The 23976-nt window shown below is 52.4% G+C and overlaps 1 protein-coding gene across 1 annotated transcript in view; it reads right to left on the bottom strand.

The window, feature by feature from the left end:
* Positions 1–1346, bottom strand: part of Tesc (tescalcin) — a 38521-nt gene extending 37175 nt beyond the window's left edge. Inside the window, exon 1 of the mRNA XM_008847455.3 lies at positions 1096–1346. Within this exon, the coding sequence (XP_008845677.1) occupies positions 1096–1153 (58 nt within the window). The 5' untranslated portion in view covers positions 1154–1346. The remainder of the gene's footprint in view (positions 1–1095) is intronic.
* Between the last annotated feature and the right edge of the window lie 22630 nt (positions 1347–23976).

Genomic DNA, 23976 nt, shown 5'->3' with positions numbered 1-23976 from the left:
GTGTGTGTGTGTGTGTGTGTGTGTGTGTGTGTGTGTGTGTACGCGCGCGCGGGGGGGTGTGGGGGCGGGGAGACGGTCTCGTGAACTTTCTATAATGTTCATGGTTCTAGAGGGGCGGGTCTGGGGATCACAGGGGTCCCTGCCCAGCTGGCTGCTGACTGATTGGCTGGCTGCTCTCAACTCAGAACCGGTAGCTGGGACCACGCTCTTCCCGGGCAGCTGCAGCAATTCCTGGGAGGTTTTGTTTTCTGAGCACCATGGGTACCACACTTCATTCCACAGAGGAGAAAAACACTCAGAGAGGGAAAGCGGCTAGCCCAAGGTCACACAGTAGTGTGGACCCGGAGGATTCATACCAGCTTTGTCCGTGGGTCCCCAAAGCGGGTTCGCTCCCAGGTCTGCCCCACCCCCCAGGTCTGTCTGCCCCGAGGTCTGCGGTCCACACCCAGCTTCTAGCGGGCGGCGGCACCGGGAGCCCTAGATCAGAGCCGGGTCCAGTGCGAGCTGACAGCAGGCGGCTCCTCCGTCACCTCCCAGCAGGCGGCTCGGCCCCACGCGCACCGGGTGCGGCCCCCGCGGGATGACCGGTGCGCAGCCTCTGCGGTCCTGGGAGTGCGGCTGAGTGCCGGAGGACGCGGGGCAAAGTGCTCGTGGGCCACCCAGAGCCGGGGACCGACACCCACCTAAGGTCACCCGCAGAGAGCACCCGCGGAGAGCGCGGCTCCCTCCAGGTCCCGCCACTTCCAAACTTTCCGCCCCTGAGCATCCGGAACCCGGAGACTTGCAGGTGCAGAGCGCGCTCACCGAGGCTGCCCCGGCGCCTGCCCTCGCGGCCAGGGCCACCTTCCCGCTCTACCCCGCCCTCTGCCCTCCCGGGGGAAACCCGTGTGCCGTCGCCTCTGGGGTCGGGGTCCGCAGGCCGGGGTCCCAGCCAGCTCCCCCTCAGCGCCGCGGCCGGCACAGCGGGGACGCGCTGGAAGGAGCGGGAGAGCGAGGCACAGAGAGGGCCAGACACTAGCCCAAGGTCACACAGCGCAGCGGCGCGAAGTCGGGCGTGGGGACGGTCCCCGTGGGCGGCCACCGCGCGGTACTCACAGCCGGTCTTGCCCTCCAGCTCCCGCACCTCCTCGGACGCCGAGTGCGTAGCGCCCATGGTGCGCGGGGCCCCGGGGGCGCCCCTCGCAGGCCCCGGGCTGTCTGGGCTGCTCTGCGGCCGATCGGGCCGGGCCGGGCCGGGTGGGGACGCGGGGACAGTGGCGCGGAGCCGGTTCCGCGTGGGGCCGGAGCGTGGCCTCTTATAGCGGCGGCAGGCGGCGCGCGCGGTCCTAGAGCTCGCCGGCTTTTCTCGCTGCTGGGGGCGGGACCCCGCAATCGCGATCACGCCCCTGCCGCAGCCCCGCTGGGTGGGGACAGCAGGTGTGGGCCAGTGCTGCTGGTGAGACGCTGGGACTGGGGACAGCGCGATGCGCCCCCGGAGGGGTCCCAGTGCCTCGCTTCCCACCGCTAGTCGTCCCAGGTCTCAGGAGCTGAGCCCGGGGAGGGGTGGGGAGTTAGCTCCGTGGAGAACATGGCGATCCGGGTTAAACTCGCTGCCCAGGCCGCCCCAGACCCTCCCCAGCGTCCTGCCTTGTAGCCACACCCGGATGGCCGCCCTGAGAGCCAGCTGGGTGCAGGTAGAGGAGGCCGGGCAAGTGGGAGACCGGTTAGGCTCTGCACCTAGGCGGACTGACCCGACCAGTCCTGCCGCTGATCTAACCGGTCATCCCTCCACCTCAAAATGAGAATAAGTTAATGAGATGTCCACCAAAGGGCAGACACAGAGCAAGGTGTCTGTGGCTGGTGGCCCTGAGGGGCCGTGTCCAGTTGACAAGCTGATATTCTGGAGCCCAGGCAGAATTCAACAAGGCTTCCCTGTCCTGCCTGGTGACACTGTGACAGGCAGAGCTGTGACTTTGGCATTCGGTGTCCATCCTGGCATCAGCTCAGACATGAATGCTAAGGTTCCCTGGGTCAACCATCCTACCAGTCAGGAGCATGTTGGGCCCAGGATTTTGGCACTGAGTCTAGGAGCCTATCCCACCCCAGCACTCCACCACCTCCTATCCTCAAGTTCCCCACCACCCCTACCCTCCACCACCACCACCCCCAAGGCCTTCCAACAACAGGGACACCTGGCAGAGCCAACAGTCCTGCCACCTGAGCTGCAGAAGTAGCCCAACTGGGCTGAACATCCACTTTCTCTGGGCCCCCAGGATGCTGGGTGACCCCCAGGGTGGACTCTGCAGCAGCTCAGGGGGTCATTGACCCCCTCCAGACTGACTTGACTGGGGACAATTCTGGCTGACTGGGCTGGACACTGGTTTTGAGGCTCCGTCCAGATAGAACCTCATGAGGGCGGAAGTTGAGAGAGGGGTCCCCCAGACCCTAGGGTGTTGGGTCCCCAAAGCAGGGAGGGCCCCTAGCTTGCCAAAGCAACTCAATCCTGAGTTCTCTGAAGGGATTCAGCAGTGGGGCTCTGCCAGAGGAAGGGGAGTGGTATTCTTGGGTCTGCAGCCTCCCACTACGGAACACACACATACACAACACACAGACTCACATTCACACTCACACAACTCACATTCATGCATGTATGCTCAGATATACAACTCATACTCACACATATGTGCAGACACACACACACTCATATACATACATCCATACACATAGACACAGTCACACACGCACACCCATATGTATGCTCAGATACTGATACACACAAAGTCACACATACACTCAAGACACACACATACACATAAACACACATATGTATGTTCAGACACACACACACACACACACACACACACACCTCCCCCCACCCCACCCTCAGCTGGAGACAAACACTGCTGTAAACATAAAATCCGTGTCGATGAGAGACACTTGGCTCCTCTGGACTCCCCAGGGGAGCAGCAGTCTACACTGGTGATGGTCCAGCCACACCCAGTCTACACTGATGAGCCTGTCTGCGCTGACAGCTGACCCATTAGCTCCTAGCTGGATCCTTCTATTCCCACCATCCCCCATCTCGCTGTAGAGTGGCTTTTCAGGGTCCCCTGCTGTCTAGAGCTGCTGTCAAGCTAGCAAGGGTGGGGGGGCTGAGCTGAGGGCGAGGAAGGCTGGGTTATGACAGCCAGGAAAGCTTGCTGCTCACCTGGGCTCCCAGGACTCATCAGGACAGCCTGTGGGTGCAGGAAAATGACGTGGGTATCTGTCACTCATTCATTTGTTCAGCCACTCATTCACTGCATGCTTACTGAGGACCTACTATGTGTAGGGTCCTGGCTCCGTCCTGAAGTCACAATCAGAGATCAGATGCCTCCTTCCCCCCTGACAAAGTGGGAGACACACAGACCAAGTAGAGGGGTAAGTGGGGCTGGGGGTGGGGCCTACAGCTAGAACGGCTGGTAGAGCTGTTTCCACTAAGTCCATGCTTGTCCCCAACTGTGGCCCCAATGAGATATGGAAGCCAAGCACGACTTGGACAACAGGCTCTAGGAGGCTGTGTGAGCACCTGCAGTGCACACACCCTCTGCTGTGGCAGTGATGCTTTTGCCCAGTAGGGGCCCTGTCCACACAAAGCCCACAGCTGCCAGTTCTTTTATTCAGTCTTGTTAATGGCCCTGTTGGTATCACCAGAGTTAGATCGGGGTCTGGAGCCTGAGGTAGGGTCTGCATCTCTGGATGTGCTGGGGGAACGAGCGGAGCTGCCTCCTCCCCCAGCACTAGGTGACCTCTCTCCTGAGGGTGGCCTCAGTCACCAGGCAACTGCCTCCCTTCAGGGCTCTGGTCTCCCAGGAACTGACTAAAAAAAGCAGTGGCTAATGATACCTGTTTGTCTCTGTTCCACTGTGATTAGCAGGGCTGGTCTCTGGGAGGCAGAGATGGTGAGGAAGGCCTGCCTTCCATTCTGTCCCAGGACTATGCTTGCTTGAATAGGTGACTTCGCCTCCCCAGACTCAGTTTTCCCATGTGAAAAGTGGCCAGAGCAGTGGTGCTTCTTCCTGGGGTGCTTGGAGGGTAAAATGAGGACGCATGTACTCAGAGTGCTAGAATCAACCCATGTAGTAAACTCCACACAGGCTTTGAGGCTCTCTGGGGAGTCCCTACTGGTGATGCTTGTCCGTTGTGTGTGAACACTCTTGAGTGGCAACTTCAAGTCAAGAGGAACTCAATACTGGCCTGTCTCCAGAAGGAAGGGCTCTGAGGATGTGGTTCAGGTAGAAAAGTGCCTAACAAGAAGCCATGGGTTTGATCTCCAGCACCACACAAACTGGGTGTGGTACACACCTGGGATCCCAGCACTAGAGAGACTGGAGCAGGAGGATTGCTATGAGTTCACAGCCAGCCTGGGTTACATAGTGAACCCAAGGCCAGTCTGGGCTACAAAGTGAAACCCTGTTTCTGAAAGACGGAGGGCTGGGGGTATAGCTCCATTGGTAGACTGCTTGCTTAGCATGCATAAAGCCCCAGGTTCAGTCCCCGGTCCTGCTCGAACAGGGCCGTGGTAAAGCAGCCTGTCATCCCAGCACTCTGGAGGTGAAGGCAGGAGGATCAGAAGTTCAAGGCCATCCTCAGCTACATAGTGAGTTCAAGGCCAGCCTGGGCTACATAGACCCTGTGTCAAAAGTCCACAGAGGGAGACCCTGAGGTAAGCCCATCTCTACTCGGTATCTCTCATGAGCGCAGCCAAACTCCTTCGCCAGCCTTCTGTGTGGTGGCCTGTTAGTCTTCGTGTTATTGATTTTAGAGAAGTGGCCCAAAGTAGACAGCTTTATCATCCCTGCCCTGACCTTTCCTGCTGGCCCTCAGTGACAGTGTGCCACAGGAGAGTTCCTCAGGCTTCGACCTTGCTCAGCCATGCCTGCTTTTAAACCTTCAGATAGATACACTTAGGTACACTGACACGTGGCGCCTCACTGTCCCCCCTCACAATTCCAACCCCACAGAGAGTCCCGATGGCCAGTGCCAGCCCTGGGGAGCGACACCCAGGCCTGCACAGCCAGCCTGCCTTTCTTTCCTCTCCACTCAGCTGAGCCCTCTCTGCCCCACAGCTACTATTACTAGTTCAACAGATAAAGGGAACTAGGACCTGAGCCTCTGCCCAGGCCCTTCATATTTGATCATTTCTGTCTTGAGACATGATCTGAGCAAGGTGATTTTAGAATATAGTGGTTTCCTCTCACCACTCTGGAACTTGAAACCCACCCCGAGTTGGAAAGTCATGCTCTCCTGACAGCCTGGGTGAGGGACCCTCATGGAGTCAACCCCAGATCTCTCATTCCAGTTGATGCACGCCCCACCTCTTCGGGGCTTGCAGGACCCCAGGATCTTTTTCTCAACTCCTGACCAAACCTCAGATGACCGCAGCTCAGTGGGCCGAGGGACCTAAAAATAGGAGACTGGGTCTCTGGGGAGGGCGGCTTGCGTGTGTTTCTCTTATATTATTTATATAATTATAAATAGCTACCAATCACTGGAGTTTGTAGGGGGCAAATGGAAGCTGGTCCCTGGATGGGCTTCAAATCTGCATTGGAGAGGCAGGGAGAGGTGGCAGAGGCCCAAAATCCATTTCAAGTTCCCCATTCCTTCTAGGGGCCAGGCTTGGTCAAGGGAGGGAGCCCCTGAAGGAGCTGGTGCACATCTGCGCCTGGATGTGGCTTTTCTGGGAGGCAAGTGTCAGTGCACCCCACCTGCTAGGGGCTCCAAGTGGAATACTGTGATTTTTTTTTTTTTATGTTTGTGGAACAGGGGCTCCCTGTAGCCCCAGCTGTCCTGGAACTCACTATGTAGACCAGGCTGGCCTTGAACTCACAGAGATCCGCCTGCCTCTGCCTCCCAAGTGCTGGGACTTACGCGTATGTGCCACCACGCCCGACCAACACTGTGATTTTTTAAATCAGCTGGGATTAGGGGAGAGGCAGCCTGCACCATGAGAGGGCTCCCCAGAGAGGTCCTGTCCGATGCTTGGAACCTGGGATGGCTGGAGTTGAGGTTTCAGAGAGAAGTGTGAGGCTGATCTCCATACTATCCAGATAGGCCCTGTGCACACCCACAGCGGGGCTCTGTACAAGAGAGAGAGAAGTGGAGGGTTGGTCAGGGCACAGAGTTAATAAGAGGTGAAGTGCTGGACTGGTGGCCATGGCTGGCTTTGAAGATGGAGGGACCTTGAGCCAAGGAACACAAGTGACCTCTAAATGCTGAAAAATGCAGGAAATGGGGATAGAGATGCTCAGGGGTTAAGAGCACTGGCTGCTTTTGCGGGGAACCTGGGTTCAGTTCTCAGCACCCACATGGCAGCTAACAATTGTCCATAACTCCAGTTCCAGGGTATCGAATGCCCTCTTCTGGCCTCCATGGGCATTACATGCATGAGCCACAACATTCATACAGATAAAATAAAATAAACCAGGGGGCTGGAGAGGTGACTCAGAGGTTAAGAGCACTGGCTGCTTGTACAGAGGACCCAGGTTCAGTTCCTAGCAACCACATGGCAGTTAACAACCACCTTAACTCCAGTTTGGAGGAATCCAATGCCCTTTTCTGGACTCAAGTTCCAAGGGATCTGACACACTCTTCTGACCTCTACTGGCATTTCACACATGGGTTCATATACATACATGCAGGCAAAACATACAAACACATAAAATAAAAATGAATAAGTAAACCAATAAATTTTTTTAAATCCCGGAAAACAGATCCCTTCGCCAAGGCTGCTAGAAGGAACTCACACCTCTAATGTCTGGCTGGTGCTCCACTGAGACCCCAGCCCCCAGAACCAGAAGATATACCTTTGCATGGTTTTAACTCCAAGAGTTGCTAGTGATTCTAAACAGCAGAGAGAAACAACTAAGGACAGAGTTCACCTTGCAGGACCCCAGGGCCATGGGGATGGGGACAGGGCTGTCTGCCCAGACCAGGTAGTCTCCTTAGTTTGGGTGCCTGCAGATTACCTGGGTCCAGAGGTTCCAGTCCTGGAGGCCCAAATGCACAACACACTTCAAATCAGAACCTCAGGTGGTTCTAATGTAGATGTTGCGGGGGGCGGGGGGGGGTCATCAGGACAGAATTCACACATGTGATTCCCTATCTAAAGTATATATTTCAATGGTTTTTAGTGCCTGCACAGCTGTGAAAACATCACCATGGTCAATTCTAGAACATTTTTATCATTCCCAAAATCTATCTCCTACCTTTTAGCCATGGCTTCTCAGTCCCCTCTCCTTTCCAGCCCCTGGTACTCGCCAACTCAGGGTCCTTCATGTAATTGAATCATGTGTGAGGTTACCTCTTGTATCCACCTTTTTTCCACCTAGTGTATGTTCTCAATGTTTATTCATGTTGTACTGTGCACGAATACTTCTTTCCTTTTCCTGGCTGAATGATATTTCACAGGATGGCTAGACCCTTTGGTCTATCTGTTTCTCTAATGATAGATGCTCTGGTGGGCAAGTTCACCCAGTGAGCAGGTAACTGAACCCTGCTGGATTCAAGCCGCTGGCCATGACTGCTGACACTTCTCATGGGTGTCTCTGTCCACCAAGGCAGCATGCTGGCAGACAGGAGACAAGAGAAAACAACTTCTCCATGCACTGAGCCACTCTGCCACCATGTAGCTTTCGTGAATGCCTGGACTTTCCCATATCATATTATCCTCAGGGGAAGCAGAGACCACGCTACAAGCAGCCACTCCTGTCCTTGGGGCCACACCTACTGGGTGCTTCTGAATTAGCCTCTCATGACTGCTTCCGTGAAAGGGGCTCCCACAATTTGCATTTTTAAAAATATATTTTTAAAATATTTTATTTATTATTTTATGTGTACGAGTATATTGCCTGCATCTGTGTGAGTGTGCCCATGTCATGCAATGCTGCAGAGGTCAGAAGAGGGCTTCAGATTCCCCTAGAACTGGAGTTAAGGACTGTTTGTAGCCGCCATGTGGGTGCTGGGAATTGAACCCGGGTCCTCTGCAAGAGCAGTCAGTGCTCTTAACCACTGAGCCATCTCTCTGGCCCCTACATTTTAAAAAATATTTTATTTATTATTTTTATTTTATGTGTATGACTGTATTGTCTGCATGTGTTTAAGAACACCCATGTCATATGATGCCTACAGAGGTCAGAAGAGGGTGTCGAATCCCCTGGAACTGGAGTTAGGATGGTTGTTAATGTGGGGGCTGGGAATCAAACCCAGGTCCTCTGCAAGAGCAGTAAGTGCTCTTAACCACTGAACTATCTCCCCAGCCCCTATAATTTGCATTTTTAATAAGCCTCTCCTTTTCTCTCAGGAGAGAGGGTCTCTTGTAGCCCAGGCTGGCCTTGAAGTCACTATGTGGCAAGAATGCCCCTTAATTTCTGATCCTCCATCTCTGGAGTGCTGGGATTGCAGGCCTGTGACACTGAGCCCAGTTCATGGGGTGCTGGGGTTGGAACTTAGGGCCTTGTGCTGACTAGGCAGGCGCCTGCCAGTTAAACCACACCCACAGCCCAGGTCCCTGTTGGTTCCAATGTGGCCGTGGGAGGGACGCTTGTGAACAAGCCTGGGACCATCTCAAATTTATGGGATAGAAACAGCGGCCTGGGGCATGCTCCTAGAGTCCTTCAGGGGCTCCTGTATGCCCTTTCCGAAGTCCTGTGGCATACTGCGCTGGTCCACGAGTTGGGTACTGGGGCCTCTTGGGCCCAGGTGCGGTCTCCTCACAGCATCACTGTGATGGACCACACATGGGGAGCAGGGAGGGAAGCAAAGATCAGTCCACGCGGGAAGCCAGGCTGGATTAGTTTCTGCATGAGCCGCTCCTGGCTGTCCTTCGGCCAGGCCCCACCTGCATGTGACAGTAGGTGGCAGGCTGGGACTGGAGGCGGAGGTTCTATGGAGGAGCCCTGAGCTGCCTGTAGCTGTAAGCGTGGGCTGAGCCTGCTACTTCCTTCCCAGCCAGGACCTCCCCAGGCAATAGGGGTGGGGCAGACCCTGATAAATCCCTCCTTCCTTCGTCCCCTGTGAGCACCCGTGGGATCCACACAGTACCTGGAGACAAGGGTGATAAACACATAGTGGCTGCAGTTGCTCTAGGGTAATTTGAGGCTTTGTGAGCAGAGCCTGCAGCAGGCAGTGGTGTTGGGACCAGCCCAGGCAGGTTCAGCAGGGCCGAGGGCCCAGCCCGGCCATGCTGACTCAGCAGAACCCTGGGCCCGCTGACAAGGCAGGGGCAGGTGAGGCAAGAAAGCTCCCAGCTGTCCACTCCCTGGCACTGAAACCTTCTTGGGGCTGCGACAGTATATGGGGGGCCAGCTCCTGCTCCCCTTCATCAGAGTGGGAGGTGTGGGAGGTGAGAAGTCCTATTTCCTCCCACCTCAGTGTGGGTTGAGGCTCCCCAAAGCCCCCAACTGGGTATAGAGGCAGGTGAGGGATCTGGGGTGAGGAGGGAGCTACCCCACCCTTCAACTTCCAAAAGGAGCGAGCTAGTCACTGATCAGGGTTGAAAGACTCAAGATTAGTCAGTTCAGTCCTGCTGTTTTCAGAGACAAAGAAACAGACTCAGAGTGGTCCCCAGCACCTTGGGAGTGTATCTAGGGTCATACTAGGGTGTGGTGGGCACAGAAGGGCTGTGGCTCTCCAAGGCTGTCCCTGGGCCATTTAGGCCAGACCATCTTGCCTGCTTGTGCAAAAATGCAGGTTCCTGGGCTCAGCTAGGATGGAATCACAGTATGTTTTTACATATACCAGAATTTCAGCACCTCTGTTGGAGAACTGGAGATTGGGAGAGCCCAGGATATCTAGGTTAAATCCCCTGGGAAGTGGCTTCACCCTGGCGCCTTGGTTCTACCTGCAGAATGTACGTGGGTCACACAGGACAGGCTCTTTTGGTGCTGGTGCGCCCTGGGGCCTGACAATGAACAGGTTGGATTTGGTCAGGGCTGGCTCTGGGTTGCTGGGGGCAGTTGTGCATCCCAGCTGAGTCTCTGTGGAAACAGAACAGGGGAAAGCCTCTGCAAAGGGGAACTGCTCCCTGGAATGCAAGGACAGTCAGCAACTGAGCTTCAGCCTGGCTGGCCCCAGGAGCTGGTCTGAGTCCACCGGAGGAAGGCAGGCAGCAGGCTCACAGCCAATGACTTCAGAGTCACTAGATGCCATAGTGTTCCGGTATACGTGGAATTCCTGGACAGAGGGGGTGTGGCAGGTGTGAACTCATTCTTCCAGGGCCTCATGGTGCAGCAGAGCCCACACACAGAAGGACAAGTGGTGTCAGGTAGCCTTTCACAGGGGAACCCAGTACGAGAGGTACCTGATGACCGAAGGCACAGTGAGATGGCCCAGGGGTTACCCCCAAAGGCCCTGTTTGGTGGCCCGGTAACTATAGAGCCCTCCTACTGCAAAAACAGTAGTTCTCAGCCATCCATGTGGCCCAGATTGAAGGCTGCACTGTTTTGGCTTGGCCTACACCCCAAGATTCTTCTCAATACACACGCGCACTTAGAAGCCGCTACATGGTTACAGCCTCTTTCTGAGGACTTGGGGGAACAGAGCCCCACACAGAATGAGCTAGCCCTGAGCATGCTGAAACATGATTGTTCATTAGCCTCTGCCCAGGAGTGGTTAAAACTTTGGTTCAGCCACGCCCACACCCCAATTAAAGGGCGAGGTGGGGCAACCTGAAGTTCTTTTGGGTCCCTGTAATTCCAATATGCCCCCCTTAACACCACTGCCTCACTATAGATAGGAACTACCTGCCTACCTGGAAGCCTTTGCCCCAGACAGGGAAATCCAAAACCCAGGGGCAAGGCCCAGACCCTCATGTTTTGTTTAAATATTTTATTATTTTTATTTTATGTATATGTGTGTATTGCCTGTGTGTAGGTAAGTGCACCTGTGTCATGCAATGCCTGCAGAGGACAGAAGAGACTGTCGGATCCCCTGGAACTGGAGTTACAGACATTTGTTAGCTGCCATGTGAGTGCTGGGATTCAAACACGGGTCTTCTGCAAGAACAGTCTGTGTTCTTAACCACTGAGCCATTTCTCCAGCCCCTTTCCCTGGTGTTTTTTAAACAAAGCACACCTAGGGGCTTAGAGGGATGGCTCAGTGGTTAAGAGCGCTGACTGCTCTTGCAGAGGACCCAGGATTGGGTTCCAGTACCCACATGGTGGCTAACGACTGTCTGTAACTCCAGTTCAAGGGGATCTGGTACCCTCTTCTGACCTGCTCAGGTATTACACAACATGGGTGCACTTACATTCCAGCCAAAATGCTCATACACATTAAACAAATAATTTTAAAAGTGCACCTAGGGCCAATGAGATGGCTCAATGGGTAAAGGTGCTTGTGGCCAAGGCTAGTGGCCTAAGTTTGATCCCTGGGACCCACAGGGTGGAAGAGAGAACTGACTCTCACTAGTTGTCCTCTGGGTTGTCTGGCTCTGGATTGCTGGGGGCAGTTGTGCCTCCACAAGCAGGCCTGCACCCATACATAACACCCTAAATAAGTAAAATGTAAATTTGCAGGTCACAAGTCAAAAACAGCTAGATTTGTGTGTATTTGTATGTATGTGTATATAAGTGTGTATATGTGTTTGTGTGTATACTTATGTGTATGGGTATATGTGAATGTGTGTGTGACTGTGTTTGCATACGTATATGTGTGAATGTAAACATTTGTGCATATGTGTATATGTATGTGTGAGAGTGTATATTTGTGTGTGTTTGTGGGTGTGTAGATTCGCTGAGCACTCTGGCCATATGACCTCGGGAGCAGCCTCTGGCACTGGGCTCCGGCTCACATTCCCGCCCCTTCACTCCAGGCCTTGGAGGCAGCTTAGAGGCAGTGACAGGCAAACCTTCACTGCACTGGCATCTGTGGGGCAGGCAAAAAACCCGCCACTTCTCAGCTGAGCTTGGAGAGTCAAGCATGTCCCACGGGGAGACACACGTTGTATTCTTCCTGAATCCGTGGTCTCTGGGACCAGGCCTGGTAAAGAGGTGTCAGAATGTGGAGTTCACTCAGCTCAACCCTGGGCAAGGCCCTCTCAGCCTCAGTGCTTTTATGTAGTTTAAAGAGAGGAGCCCTTTGTGGTAAGATGGTGAGAGCTGTTTGTTTGTTGCTGGGGTGGGGGTCGGAGAGACATGATAAGCCCCCGCTCTCCCATCGCAGATGGGAGTTCGACCTTCCACTAGTCTCTGCACACTCAGCTGCCTGCTTCTGCGGGTTTGACCTGTTCAGACTCCACACGTAAATGAGATGTTGAGAGTGTGTCTTTCTACACCTGGCTTATTTCACTGTGCATGAAACCCTCCAGGTTCCCCTAGGATGTGTCCTCCATGTCTAACACCACGCCCATGGTGTGTGTGTGGGGGGGTCCATGTATCCAGCTGTATAAACACACGTGCGCACATATACTATAGATGGAGGTATACATATATATATATACACACACAGAATTTGATTGAGTGTGTCATCCTGATCCATTCGTCTGCTGCTGGGCACTTAGCCTCCGTTTCCTGCTCTTGTGAATAATGTAGTGAACACAGGGGTGCAGACGTCTCTCTGACACCCTGACTTCATCGCCTTGGGGTTCGTGCCCAGCAGAGGGATCGCCAGGTCCTGTGTTAGCTCTACTTTCAGCTGTTGTTTTCTTTTTTTGAGATGGGGGCTCACTATGTAGACCAGGCTGGCCTGGAACCCAGAGATTTGCCTACCTCTGCCTCCCAAGTGCTGGGACTAAAGGCGTTTGCCACACACCCAGTGTAGACCAGTCTGGCCTGGAACCCAGAGATTTGCCTGCCTCTGCCTCCCAAGTGCTGGGACTAAAGGCGTTTGCCACACACCCAGCTGGCTTCACTTTTTGAGAAAGCTCTACCAGTGTTGCCTAGCAGCCACACTTTAGGAACTGGAATTGAAGTTGCCAGCTCCCCACCTCACCCACATCCTTTCCTTTCCTCCACTAGCCTCTCTACAGGGACCAGATCTAACTGGGTTTGCCTTCAACTATGAACCTACCACAAGAACTATTCAACCATAGGAAAGGTTGGTGGGCACCTGTTGGGTTTTTTGCTTTTTAACTTTTTAAAAAATATTTTATTATTTTTATTTTATGTGTATGAGCGTTATGCCTGCATGTAGGTAAGTGCACCCGTGTCGTGCAATGCCGTGGAGGTCAGAAGAGGGCTTCGGATTCCCCTGGAACTGGAGTTAAGGATGGTTTGTATCTGCCATGTGGGTGCTGGGATTTGAACCCGGGTCTTCTGCAAGAACAGCCAGTGTTCTTAACCGTTGAGCCATCTCTCCAGCCCCGCTTTTTTGTTTTTTAATATTTTCTTCATTATTTCTGTGTATGAGTGTATTGACTGCATGTGTGTGAGTGCACCCGTGTTGTGCAATGCTGCAGAAGTCAGAAGAGGGCTTTGGATTCCCCTGGAACAGGAGTTAAGGACGGTTTGTAGCTGCCATGTGGGTGCTGGAAATCAAACCCGGGTCCTCTGCAACAGCAGTCAGTGCTCTTAACAGCTGAGCCGTCTCTCCAGCCCTGCTTTTTAATTTTTAAACATTTATTTATGTGTGTGTGTGAGTGTGTGTGATCACATGTGTTCCAAAGTGCATGTGTGGAGGTCAGAGGACAATTTTGGGGACTCAGTTCTCTCTTTCTATCATGTGGGTTCCAGGGATGGAACACAGGTTGTTAGGCTTGGAAGCAAGCCCCTTTACCCGCTGAGCCCTCTCACTGACCCACCTGCTGGGTTTTGAGCACACTCTGATCACAGTGCTCCTTGGGATGCCGAGATCCCAGGCTCTGGGCCACAAAAGGATCCTAGAATACCTTGCAAGCAAGGGACAGTCTGGGGTCTGGGCTTGTTGTAAGTCCCCCTGGGGAATGGTAAGGTTGGCTGAGCAGAACAGGTCTGCTTCGCAGAGGAGGGAAGTCCACGGGCATGGGACCTGCCTTCCCTAGCCCTGCTGACCTCTGCCCTTTGTCCCCTCCAGATGACCAAGTCAGGTAGCCAGCAAACAGTGGAACATGGGAAGGGGTGAAGGGACAGCTTAGAGCCTCAAGCTAAGGTCTGCATACCTGCAGGTCTCTGTGTCCTTTCGGATGTCCCAGACCCCACGCAGCTTTCTGGGACGGAAGGACACTGTATTTGGAGAGGAACTGCACTCAGATGCTGCCTATAGTGTGAGGGTGATGTGCTGGGAAACAGTTCCAGCCAGGCCCCCGCCACTATTCTTAGGGTGCAGAGCCCACCTCCACTTGTACAAGTCTGCTGACTTCCACAGGCTTTGTAGAAATAACTTGGATCTCCAAGTGTGTGGGGCTGCTGGGGAGTGGCAGGGCTTGCAGGATAGTAGCTGTGATGGGTAGGCATGGCCTCCCTCCCTGGGGTCTCATGTACAGGGTCCGAGTATCAGTGATGGTCACTTCTGTCTGTGGGACTTTTGCTGCCCTTCAGCAGTGATGGATGATGGGGCTGAGTGTTAAAATCTGACTGACCTGCAGGCAGGGGCAGCTCTGTGACATCCTGGAGTCAGTGGCCCTGGGGACCTCTTTTTGCTTCTGTGGCCTCCATGTCTGACTCTTGAAGCCAGGACAGGGACAGCTGCCACAGGCCTGGCAGCAAGGACAATAAGGACAGCGAGCATGGGGGGCACTGGGGTGCTGTGGACGCCAACACCATGAGGAGGCACTGTCAGTGGGAGGGGTTCCCCCATCCCAGGCAGAGGGGCTTGCTGTCTTCTCTTGTAAAATAATTTGTTTTTTAGGTAGAATCTCCTGTAGCTCAGTCTATGGCTCCAAGCTATGTAGCTGGAGATACCTTGAATTCCTGGTCCTTCTGCCGCTGCCTCCTGCGTGCTGGGATTATAGGTGTGTGCCACCTTATCATCTTAGTCATTTAAACACTTTTTATTTTTATGATTGTATGTGTAATATGTGAGTGGGCATGTGGACGTCAGAGGACGACTTTGTAGATATTTTCTCCTTGCTTCTTTATGTAGGCTTTGAGGATCGAACTCAGGTGCACAGGCCTGCACAGCAAGTGTTTTACCCACTGAACCATCTCACTGGCCCCATCTTAGCCATTTTTTAAATTTTTAAATTTTTTTTTTTTGTCTTTTTGAGACAGGGTCTCCCTGTAGCCCCAGCTGGCCTGGAACTCACTAGTAGACCAGGCTGGCCTTGAACTCACAGAGATCCACCTGCCTCTGCCTCCCAAATGCTGGGATTAAAGGCGTGAGTCGCCACGCCTGACCATTTTAGCCATTTTTAATATGTGGTTGGAGAGTGCTACATACATCCATGTTGTTGTGTCAGATTTTAACTGAAAAGTTTCAAGAAAAGATTACTGAGTTTGTAATGGAGCACTGTGGTTAAGAGAACTCCAGACTTGCCATAATTAAAAGTTGATTGAAAATATGTTGGAAGGTTTGTGCTCAAGTGCTTCAGAGGGCTTTGCAAAGTGGTTAGGGCGAAATCAAGTATGTTCCTTCTGTTATCACACTCAAAGTACTCCAGGGAATTTAGTTGAATGCCTAAAGATGATGATTGAAAAATATAACCAGTTTAGAAGCAAAATACTGATAGGCATAAGTTCAATACTGAACTGTGGTGTGAGCTGGCAGTTGAATTTGCATTTCAATGTGCAGAATATTAATTTGTTGTTTGAGACACGGTCTCACTATGTAGCCCAGGTTGGTCTCAAACTTGTAGCAATTCTCCTGCCTCTGCTGCCTCAGTGCTGGGATTATAGGTGTGTGCCACAATGCCTGGCATAGAAAATTTTTAATTTTTAGATTTTTGGTGTTGGTGGTTGAACTTGGGACCTCAGTCATGCGGGCTGTGTTCTCTGCCATCAGGCTGTGCTTCAGCCCAGAATGTTACATCTTAAAAATTTACTAATTTGGGGGCTGGAGAGACGGCTCAGTTAAGAGCAGTTTCTGTTCTTCCACCTGGGTTCAATTCCCAGCACTCACATGACTGCTAACAGCCATCTGTAACTCTAGTTCCAGGGGATCTGATGCCCTCTTCTGGTTTCTGCAGGGCATTGCATGCATGTGGCGCACCTAACATACATGCAGGCAAAACACTCATACACACAAAATAAAAATAAACAAAATACTAAAAATAAATAAATGTTAAAATTTACTAATTCATGGGAAAGGGGAGCTGGCTCAGCAGTTGAGAGCACTGGCTGCTCTTGCAGATGACCCAGATTCACTTCCCAGCACCCATATGGCAGCTAAGAACTATCCTAACTCCAGTTCCAGGGGATCTGATGCCCTCTTCTGGCCTCTTCAGGCATTGCATGCATGTAGTACACTATATACATGCAGGCAAAACACTCATACACATAAAAATAAATATCAATTTAAAGATTTATTTATTTATAGGTTTGGTATCTGTGTATCTAGTCATATTGGACTGTACTTGCAATCCTCCTGCCTCAGCCTCGTGGGTGCTGGGTGAGAAGCATGCACCACCAGGCCCACCCAGTCTGAACATTAATACTTCTGTGTGTGTGTATGCTTGTTTGTGTGTGTAAGAGGTGCACCTATGTGTGGGTGCATGTGGAGGAGGTGCACACGAAGATCAGAAGCCAACCCTGAGCGCATTCCTCAGAAGATGTCTACCTTGCTTTCTCTCACTGGACTGGAGCTCACCAATTTATCTAGAATGACTGGCCATGGAGCCCCAGGGTTCCGCCCATCTCCACCTCCCCAGCATTGGGGTGACAATCATGAGCCACCATGCTGGGCTTGTTTTTAACATGGGTTCTGGGGACTGAACTCAGGTCCTCGTGCTTGCTGGGCACATGCCTGTCACGTGCCTCAAGTGACAGCACAGTAGGCGCTCAAAGCTCCTGATGTCTGAGCCTCTTTCTCACCTGTCCTGTTTCTAGGCCAGTGGTAAGGAGAGATCTGTGTGGTCCCCAAAGAGGCCTTGTGGGAAGCACTGCATTCAGAATCCACCTTTCTACCAGCCAGGAGATGGAAGGCTCATGACAGGACAAGCTGTCTGAGGCTGGTGGAGCATTGAGACTGTTAGCTAAAGGTCGCATGAACTGAGAGGCCACATAGGATTCAGTAGGGATAGGTGGGGCCCCAAGGCCCACCTGCAGGACAGGTCACCTGCCCACTTCCCAGGACCACAGATATATTGAGTCACAAGAAGGGCAACCTGCTCATCTCTCAGGTAAAGAAGCCCATTGGAGGTTGCCTGCAGACTTCAAACACAGGCTATGGAGCTGGGAACATCTGTTCCTTAGGGCAGCACACAGTGGGTGTTCAGTCCTTCATGAAGAGACACTGGCCTGTTTTTCTCTGACAGTTTTTTGTTTTGTTTTGTTTCGTGTTTGTTTTTGAGACAGGGTCTCCCTATGTAACCCTGTATGTTGCTTAGTCTTTGTCAACTTGACACAAACCTAGACCTACCCAGGAACAGGGAACCTCAATTGAGGAAAATCCCCCACCAGCGTGGTGGTTTGAATGAAAATGTCTCCCATAGGCTCTGAGCATTTGAACATTTTGTCCCCAGTTGGTGGTGCTGTTTTGGGAGATCTCAGAAGGTGTGGTCATGCTGGAGGAAATATATCACTGGGGGTGGGCTTAGAGTTGTTAAGCCTTGCCAGATCTCAAGTCGCTCTCTTGCTTCCTGCGCCTGCTTGAAGTTGTAAGCGCTTAGCTTCTGCGCCTACTCCAGGCACCTCTGCTGCCGTGCCTCCTTGCCATGATGGCCCGTAAACTAAATAAACTTGTCCTTTTATAAGTTCCCTTGGTCATGGTGTTTCTATCACAGCAACAGAAAAGTAACTAATGCAATCAGATTGACCTCTAGCCATGTCTATGGGGTGTTTTCTTTGCTATTTGGTGTGCGGAGGGTCCAGCCCACTGTGGGCAGTGCCATTCCTGGGCAGGTGAACCTTAGCTGTATAAGAAAGGTAGCTGAGGGGCTGGAGAGATGGCTCAGCAGTTAAGAGCACTGGTTGCTCTTGCAGAGGACCCAGGCTCAGTTCCCAGCACCTACATGGTGGTTAACAACTGTCTGTAACTCCAGTTCTAAGGGATCCAATGCCCTCTTCTGACCTCTGCAGGCACTGCATGACACAGGTGCACTTACATACATGCAGGCAATACAGTCATGCATATAAAATAAAAATAATAAGTAAAACTTAAAAAACAGAAAGGTAGCTGAGCAAGCCAGGGAGAGCAAGCCAGTAAACAGTGTTCCTCTGTAGTCTCTGCTCGAGCTCCTGCTTCCAAGTTCCTGCCTTGAGTTCCTGCCCTAACTTCCCTCAGTGATAGATTATGACCTGGGAGTCTTTAGACAAAATAAATAAACCCTTTCTTCTTCAAGATGGTTTTTGTCAGTGGTTTATCACAGCAACAGAAAGCAGACTAAAACACCCCAGCTGATCTGAAACTCGATATACAGACCAGACTGGCCTTGAACTCACCGAGCTTTGCCTGCCTCTGCCAATGCTAGGATTAAAAGTGTGCATTATTATACCCGGCCTCTCTTTAACCAGAAGGGGACTTCTCCAGGGCTGCCACGGGAAACAGCCACTTGTCAGCTCTGGCTAGCATCTCTCTGATGCCTGGGCCTTCCCCTCAGGGCTGCAGTTGGCTGAAACAGCATCAGGTTCTCCTCTCATCAGACAGCAAATTCTTCCCAACCTTTCTCTGCAGACTTGGCGCATATCAATCTGTGCTATCCTCCCTCTCCCAGGCCAGTCGCAGGCAACAGGAATTAACTGTCAGTCATTCATAATTAGTCATGGTCTACAATAAGAACAGAGACAGGCTTATTCAAAGGAGTGAGGTCTGCTTTCAGAACACAGGGAGGCCCCCTCTAGTCAGTTCAGCAAATGCCAGACACCATGCTGGGCTCAGGAAAGACAGGCGCTCGTGTTTGCCCTTGTAGAGCTTATGGTGAGTAGGTCTCACCAGGAGGAATAGAAACTGAGAGACCCTGAGCTAGAGTCCACAGCCTAACCCAACCAGGAGGTGGCATGGGGATGTGGGCAGCCCAGCTCCCAGCTGTGCCCAGTGCCCTGTGGTGATGGAGGTGGGCTTCTAGGCACAGGGAAGAGCCTATGGGAGGGCTCAGTGTGTGGACTGGCACCCAGTGCAGGAAACCTATCTCTGTTGCAACAGAACCGGTGCAGGAGGGTGGTGCATGGGGCTTGGGAATCTGGACAGCACCCAGAGGACAGGGGCAGACAGCTAGCAAGCAGCCCCAGGTGGGAGGCAGGGGGATGCTCCAGGGATTTTCCAGTGGCCTTGACTGAAGTGTGGCTGGGGGAATGCTGAGATCAGGATGCAGGACAAGGTGAGGAGGAGCCACGGGTTCATGTCCCACTTCTGGGGACAAGGCAACAGGTTCCACCTGTTAGCTGCTAGGCAACAGCGCTTGCCCAGCTCAGGTGAGTCCTTCTGTGTCAGGCACTTTGCCTTCCCCTAGGGTCCCTGTCCTCCATTCGGGGATGGCCATGCTGCTGACAACAGTGAGAGGTGCTAGGGGCCTGGTTCTGGGGATGGAAGGACAGCCCTTGTCTCGTTTCTCCACGTCATTCACTGGGGAGGGACAAGAGGAAGACAGGATTGCAGAGTTCCCAGCAGGCTCAACCCACAGCATACCCTAGCCTGGGGGACCTGCCCTATGACTGGGCCTTGAGAGGCATCATTTGAATGTAAAATGAAAGTGAAGCATCCCCAGGCAACAGGAGTACTGAGTACCAGGTACTGAGTACCGGCAGCTTGGAGGCCTTGAAGGGTGAAGAGGAGCTTTGGTGAGATATATTCTGGCCAGGAGGTGGGTAGGCACCTGTCTCTGCACCTTCCGCCTGGACTTTGTGCCAGGAGTGGTCAAGAGGCTGGCAACCAGCCTGCATTCTCTGCAGTCACTGGGAAGGGACATGGAAAATTACCCCCACATTTCCACATTGGTTCCCTGGAGGGGACAGCAGAGCCTGGACAGTGCCACCAGCTGGTGGGACACCTGCTTCATTTTGTGCACTGGCTCATCCTGGCTCTCTGTTCCCAGTCCAACAACATTGTCCTGGCAGGTTGCCAAGGGCTGGGAGGCCAAATGGGGTGAGTGCCTCATGCCTAGATGGTGATGGTGAGCAGAGCCTGTCGCTATGAGAGTGAGCATTGCGTGCATGCCCTCACCCTGGAACCAGCTGTTTGTCTATTGCCCTGTGTGGCTCACTCGCTGGTTGCTACTCAGTACCTCATAGACCGGCCACATGCATCTTGGAACTGGAGCAATCCCTGGAAAGGTAAAATAGTGTTGCTTACACACAGAACTGTGCTGTGGCCTGCCACAGGCTGCCAGTGTCTACCTTCCTGTGTCTCACTAATAACCAAACTGTTCCTGTTACAGTTTGGTGGTCAGCTCACAGAGAAGCAAAGGCACCATTATGGGGAAATGGCTTTCTTTCAGCTGTTCCCAGGAGGGTGAGTGTTCAAACAGACAAGACCAGGACGACTGTAAACAGCCCTTGGTTTCCACCCCAGGCAGAGCTGGGCTGGACCCTGGGCTTGTTACTCAGGAGCTGTGCCATCCCAGGCAAGCCACTCAGCCTCTCTGAGCCTTGGCTTTCTTGAGTATCAACTGGGAGAATTCCAAGTGTTTCTACAGCCAGTGAACTTTGGCACAGGGTGGGATGAAAGAGCTCTGACCAGGTCCTATCACAGGAAGGCAAAATGACTTCATGAAACATTCTAGAAGCATTCACTGTCTCTCATACATTTGGATCCTGAGAATGAAGAATGTTATGTTCCTTACAGGTGGAATTGCTGAAAACTGTCCTGTCTCCCTACAGAAAGAAATCATGGCAGGATGTGGTGGCTCACATCTGACTCCAGCCCTGGGATGGAGTGAGGAGGGTCAAGAGTTCCCGGCTGGCCTGAGCTGCAGTGAGACCATTTCAGGAACCAAAAGTAAGGGGGCTGGAGAGATGGCTCTGCAGTTACGAACACTGGCTGCTCTTGCAGAGGACCTGGGTTTGATTCACAGCACCTACATGGCAGCTAACAACCATCCATAACTCCAGTTCCAGGGGAATCTGACACCCTCTTCTGACCTCTGAGGGCATTGCATGACACGGATGCACTTACATACATGCAGGCAATACACTCATACACATAAAAAAAAAAATTTAGGAAAGAAACCAAAAGCAAAACACACACAAAATGGAACTTACACACACACACACACACACACACACACACACACACACAAGAAACCGGACAGGAGAGCAACTGTCCATAACCCCAGTTCCAGGGCATCCCACACCCTCTTTTGGCCTCCATGGGCATTGCAGGCACGTGTGCACTTACATACATGCAGGCAGAACACTCATACACATAAATCTTAACTGAAAAATAAAAAGATCAGAATTTCACAGTTGGCTTGTGAGGTATGATCAAGAGAAACCATCCATGAGCCATCCTGAAGGAGACAACACTGAAAGAGGCTGGGTACATGGGTGGATATGAAGCCATTCCATGTGGGAAGCCAGCTGTCTGCATGTGAACAAACATGGAGTGAGGCAACCATTCTACATGTAGATGTAAGAAAGAGAAATGACAATGCCTGGCCACAGGAAAGCAGCAGCAACATTCATTCAAAGTGCTTCTTAGCCTTCCCTGAATTCCAAAGAATTCTGGGACTGGGATGTACAACTGTTTGTGAGCAGCAGTGGCCTACTGGTGCAAGGCCCCTGGCCCCCTCCCCTGCATCTGTCCAGTCCTCCTCTTCTACAGTCAATGGAAACCACACCCTGACTTCCAAAGTGACTCAGTCAGTGTCCTCTGTTTTCTGAGCAGCCACAGCAGACACAGGCAGTGTGCAGGTTACAGGGAGCAGCCAGCCCCTTACTGCTTGCTAGGTGTAGCCCTTAGCTAGAACAGGGAACAAGGACCTAGAAAGAGACTGAACACAGTGTTTGCTGCTCACAGCACAGGGACAACAGAAGCTCGGGCTACAGGTCAGACACCCCAAGACAATGTCTTGTATTGAAAAAGAGACTGAGGGGACATGGTGGCACAGTTATGGTCCTGTCTTCTCAGGACGCTGAGGCAGGAGGATCGTGTGAGCCTAGGACTTCCAAGCCAGCCTGGGCCACACAGTCAGACCCTATCTCATAACAACCAAGCAACCAGAGAAAGAAATGAAAAGGGCAGCAACTTCTACATACCACCATGAAGACAAGGGAAATTCTTGGGAAACATTTTTCACATAGTCATACCTTGGTTGGTATCAGCTTGCGGAGAGGGGGTGGGCTGGCATTACATCAGAAAGAAGAGGGAGCAGCACAAGGCCATCAAGTAGGCTGGAATGTTCTGGAAGAGAACTTTGGGTATCATTAATGACAGAAGTAGGTTAGTTGGTAGACAACTAAGGATCTGAGAACACTACTCAGAAGTCTTACAGTGTGCTGAAAAATAGAGGTCCAGGGGTCACAAGGGCCCCCTGGCTGCAGGTGGGACCCATGTAGCACTCTGTTCTGATGTGACTGGGTCAGGCTTGAGAAAGGTCTGGAATAGATTGGGCCCTGGTGAGAACTGGGTGAGAACAGTGTTGGGTTTTGTAAGATACTCCCCTGCCCCGCCCCCCCAGCCAGAGCAGGGTCTTCATGGCACCTGGACACTGGTGGCTTCTGCGTGCCTCACTCTGTCTTCCAAAGGAGTGTTTTGGCTACAGTTGACCTGGCCTCACCCCACCCAATGGAACACAGAGACTAGAAAAGACTCTGGGTGATGGGCATCTGAGGATCAGGGTGCCTACTCACCCTGCCCCCTCAAGGCATCTCCCAGCTTCTCTGGTGTTAGGGTCCTGATTTGAAGGGTCCTGTTTTTGTTTTTAAATATTTTATTTTTATTTTATGAGTGTTATGTCTGCGTGTAGGTAAGTGCACCCATGTTGTGCAATGCCTGTGGAGGACAGAAGAGGCTGTCAGATGCCCTGGAACCGGAGTTACGGACAGTTGTTAACGGCCATGCGGGTGCTGGGATTCGAACCTGGGTCTTCTGCAAGAACAGTGTTCTTAACTGCTGAGCCATCTCTCCAGCCCCGTTTTTGTTTTCTAAAGTATGTGTATGCCAGCCTTAGAACCCCTGCTCACCTTTGAAACATGGTCTCTCATTGGCTAGTCTGGCCAGCAAGTCCCAGGGGTCTCCATCTCTCTCCCACCGGGATTACAAGTGTGTGCCACCACACTGGGCTTTGCACGCAGGAGGTAGAGATCAAACTTGGGTTCTCACACTTGCATGTTGACCACTCTGCTGACTGAACATCTCCTTAGCCCTGACCCGGGTTCTGGCTATAGTGATGGATGCTGGCAGAGGCCCTGTCCAGAACCTTTCTTCCCTCTCACAGCACCTGCACTAGGACTGAACGTGTGTAAGGGGTCCATAGCTTGTTGTGTAAGTGGGGGGCCCACAGGGCCCTTTGGCAGCCACCTCTATTAGCCCAGGCCTTGGAAAGCCAGCCCATCTTCTTCACAGCAATCCCTGAGCAAGAAAGTTCTATGGTGCTTGAGCGCAGTGTTTTTGGGTCTTTATTACAGAACCAGCATTAACCTAATACAACTGTCACTAAGTGGCTACAATACATTGATGCTATAACTGCACATTTTTTTATCCACTGAAGGAATATCCTGGAATCTCAGGCTTCTGGCTATTCAGAACTTAAAGGTTTAAGCTGCAGGAGGCAAGGGGGTACTGTTGGGTGAGGTAGTTGCTCTTGATGTCCACAGCATGACCCTGAATGGCTGGGTGCAGTGGTGCTGTGTCCACCCACGTGTTCAAGCAGCCTGGCCTTGATTTACCCATGTACGCAGCAGGACGCCATCCTAAGGGGGCCCAATCCAGTCACACCCTGTTTCCATGTAGCCTCAAGCAGAGCCGGGTCTTCACACTTGAAATTCAAAGACACTCAAAAGAGACATTAGG

Source organism: Nannospalax galili, unplaced genomic scaffold (assembly GCF_000622305.1).
Source record: "Nannospalax galili isolate Female #2095 unplaced genomic scaffold, S.galili_v1.0 scaffold120, whole genome shotgun sequence".
NCBI lineage: Eukaryota > Metazoa > Chordata > Mammalia > Rodentia > Spalacidae > Nannospalax > Nannospalax galili.
The sequence above is the reverse complement of the archived record's forward strand: the minus strand, read 5'-3'. Positions and strand labels throughout refer to the sequence as shown.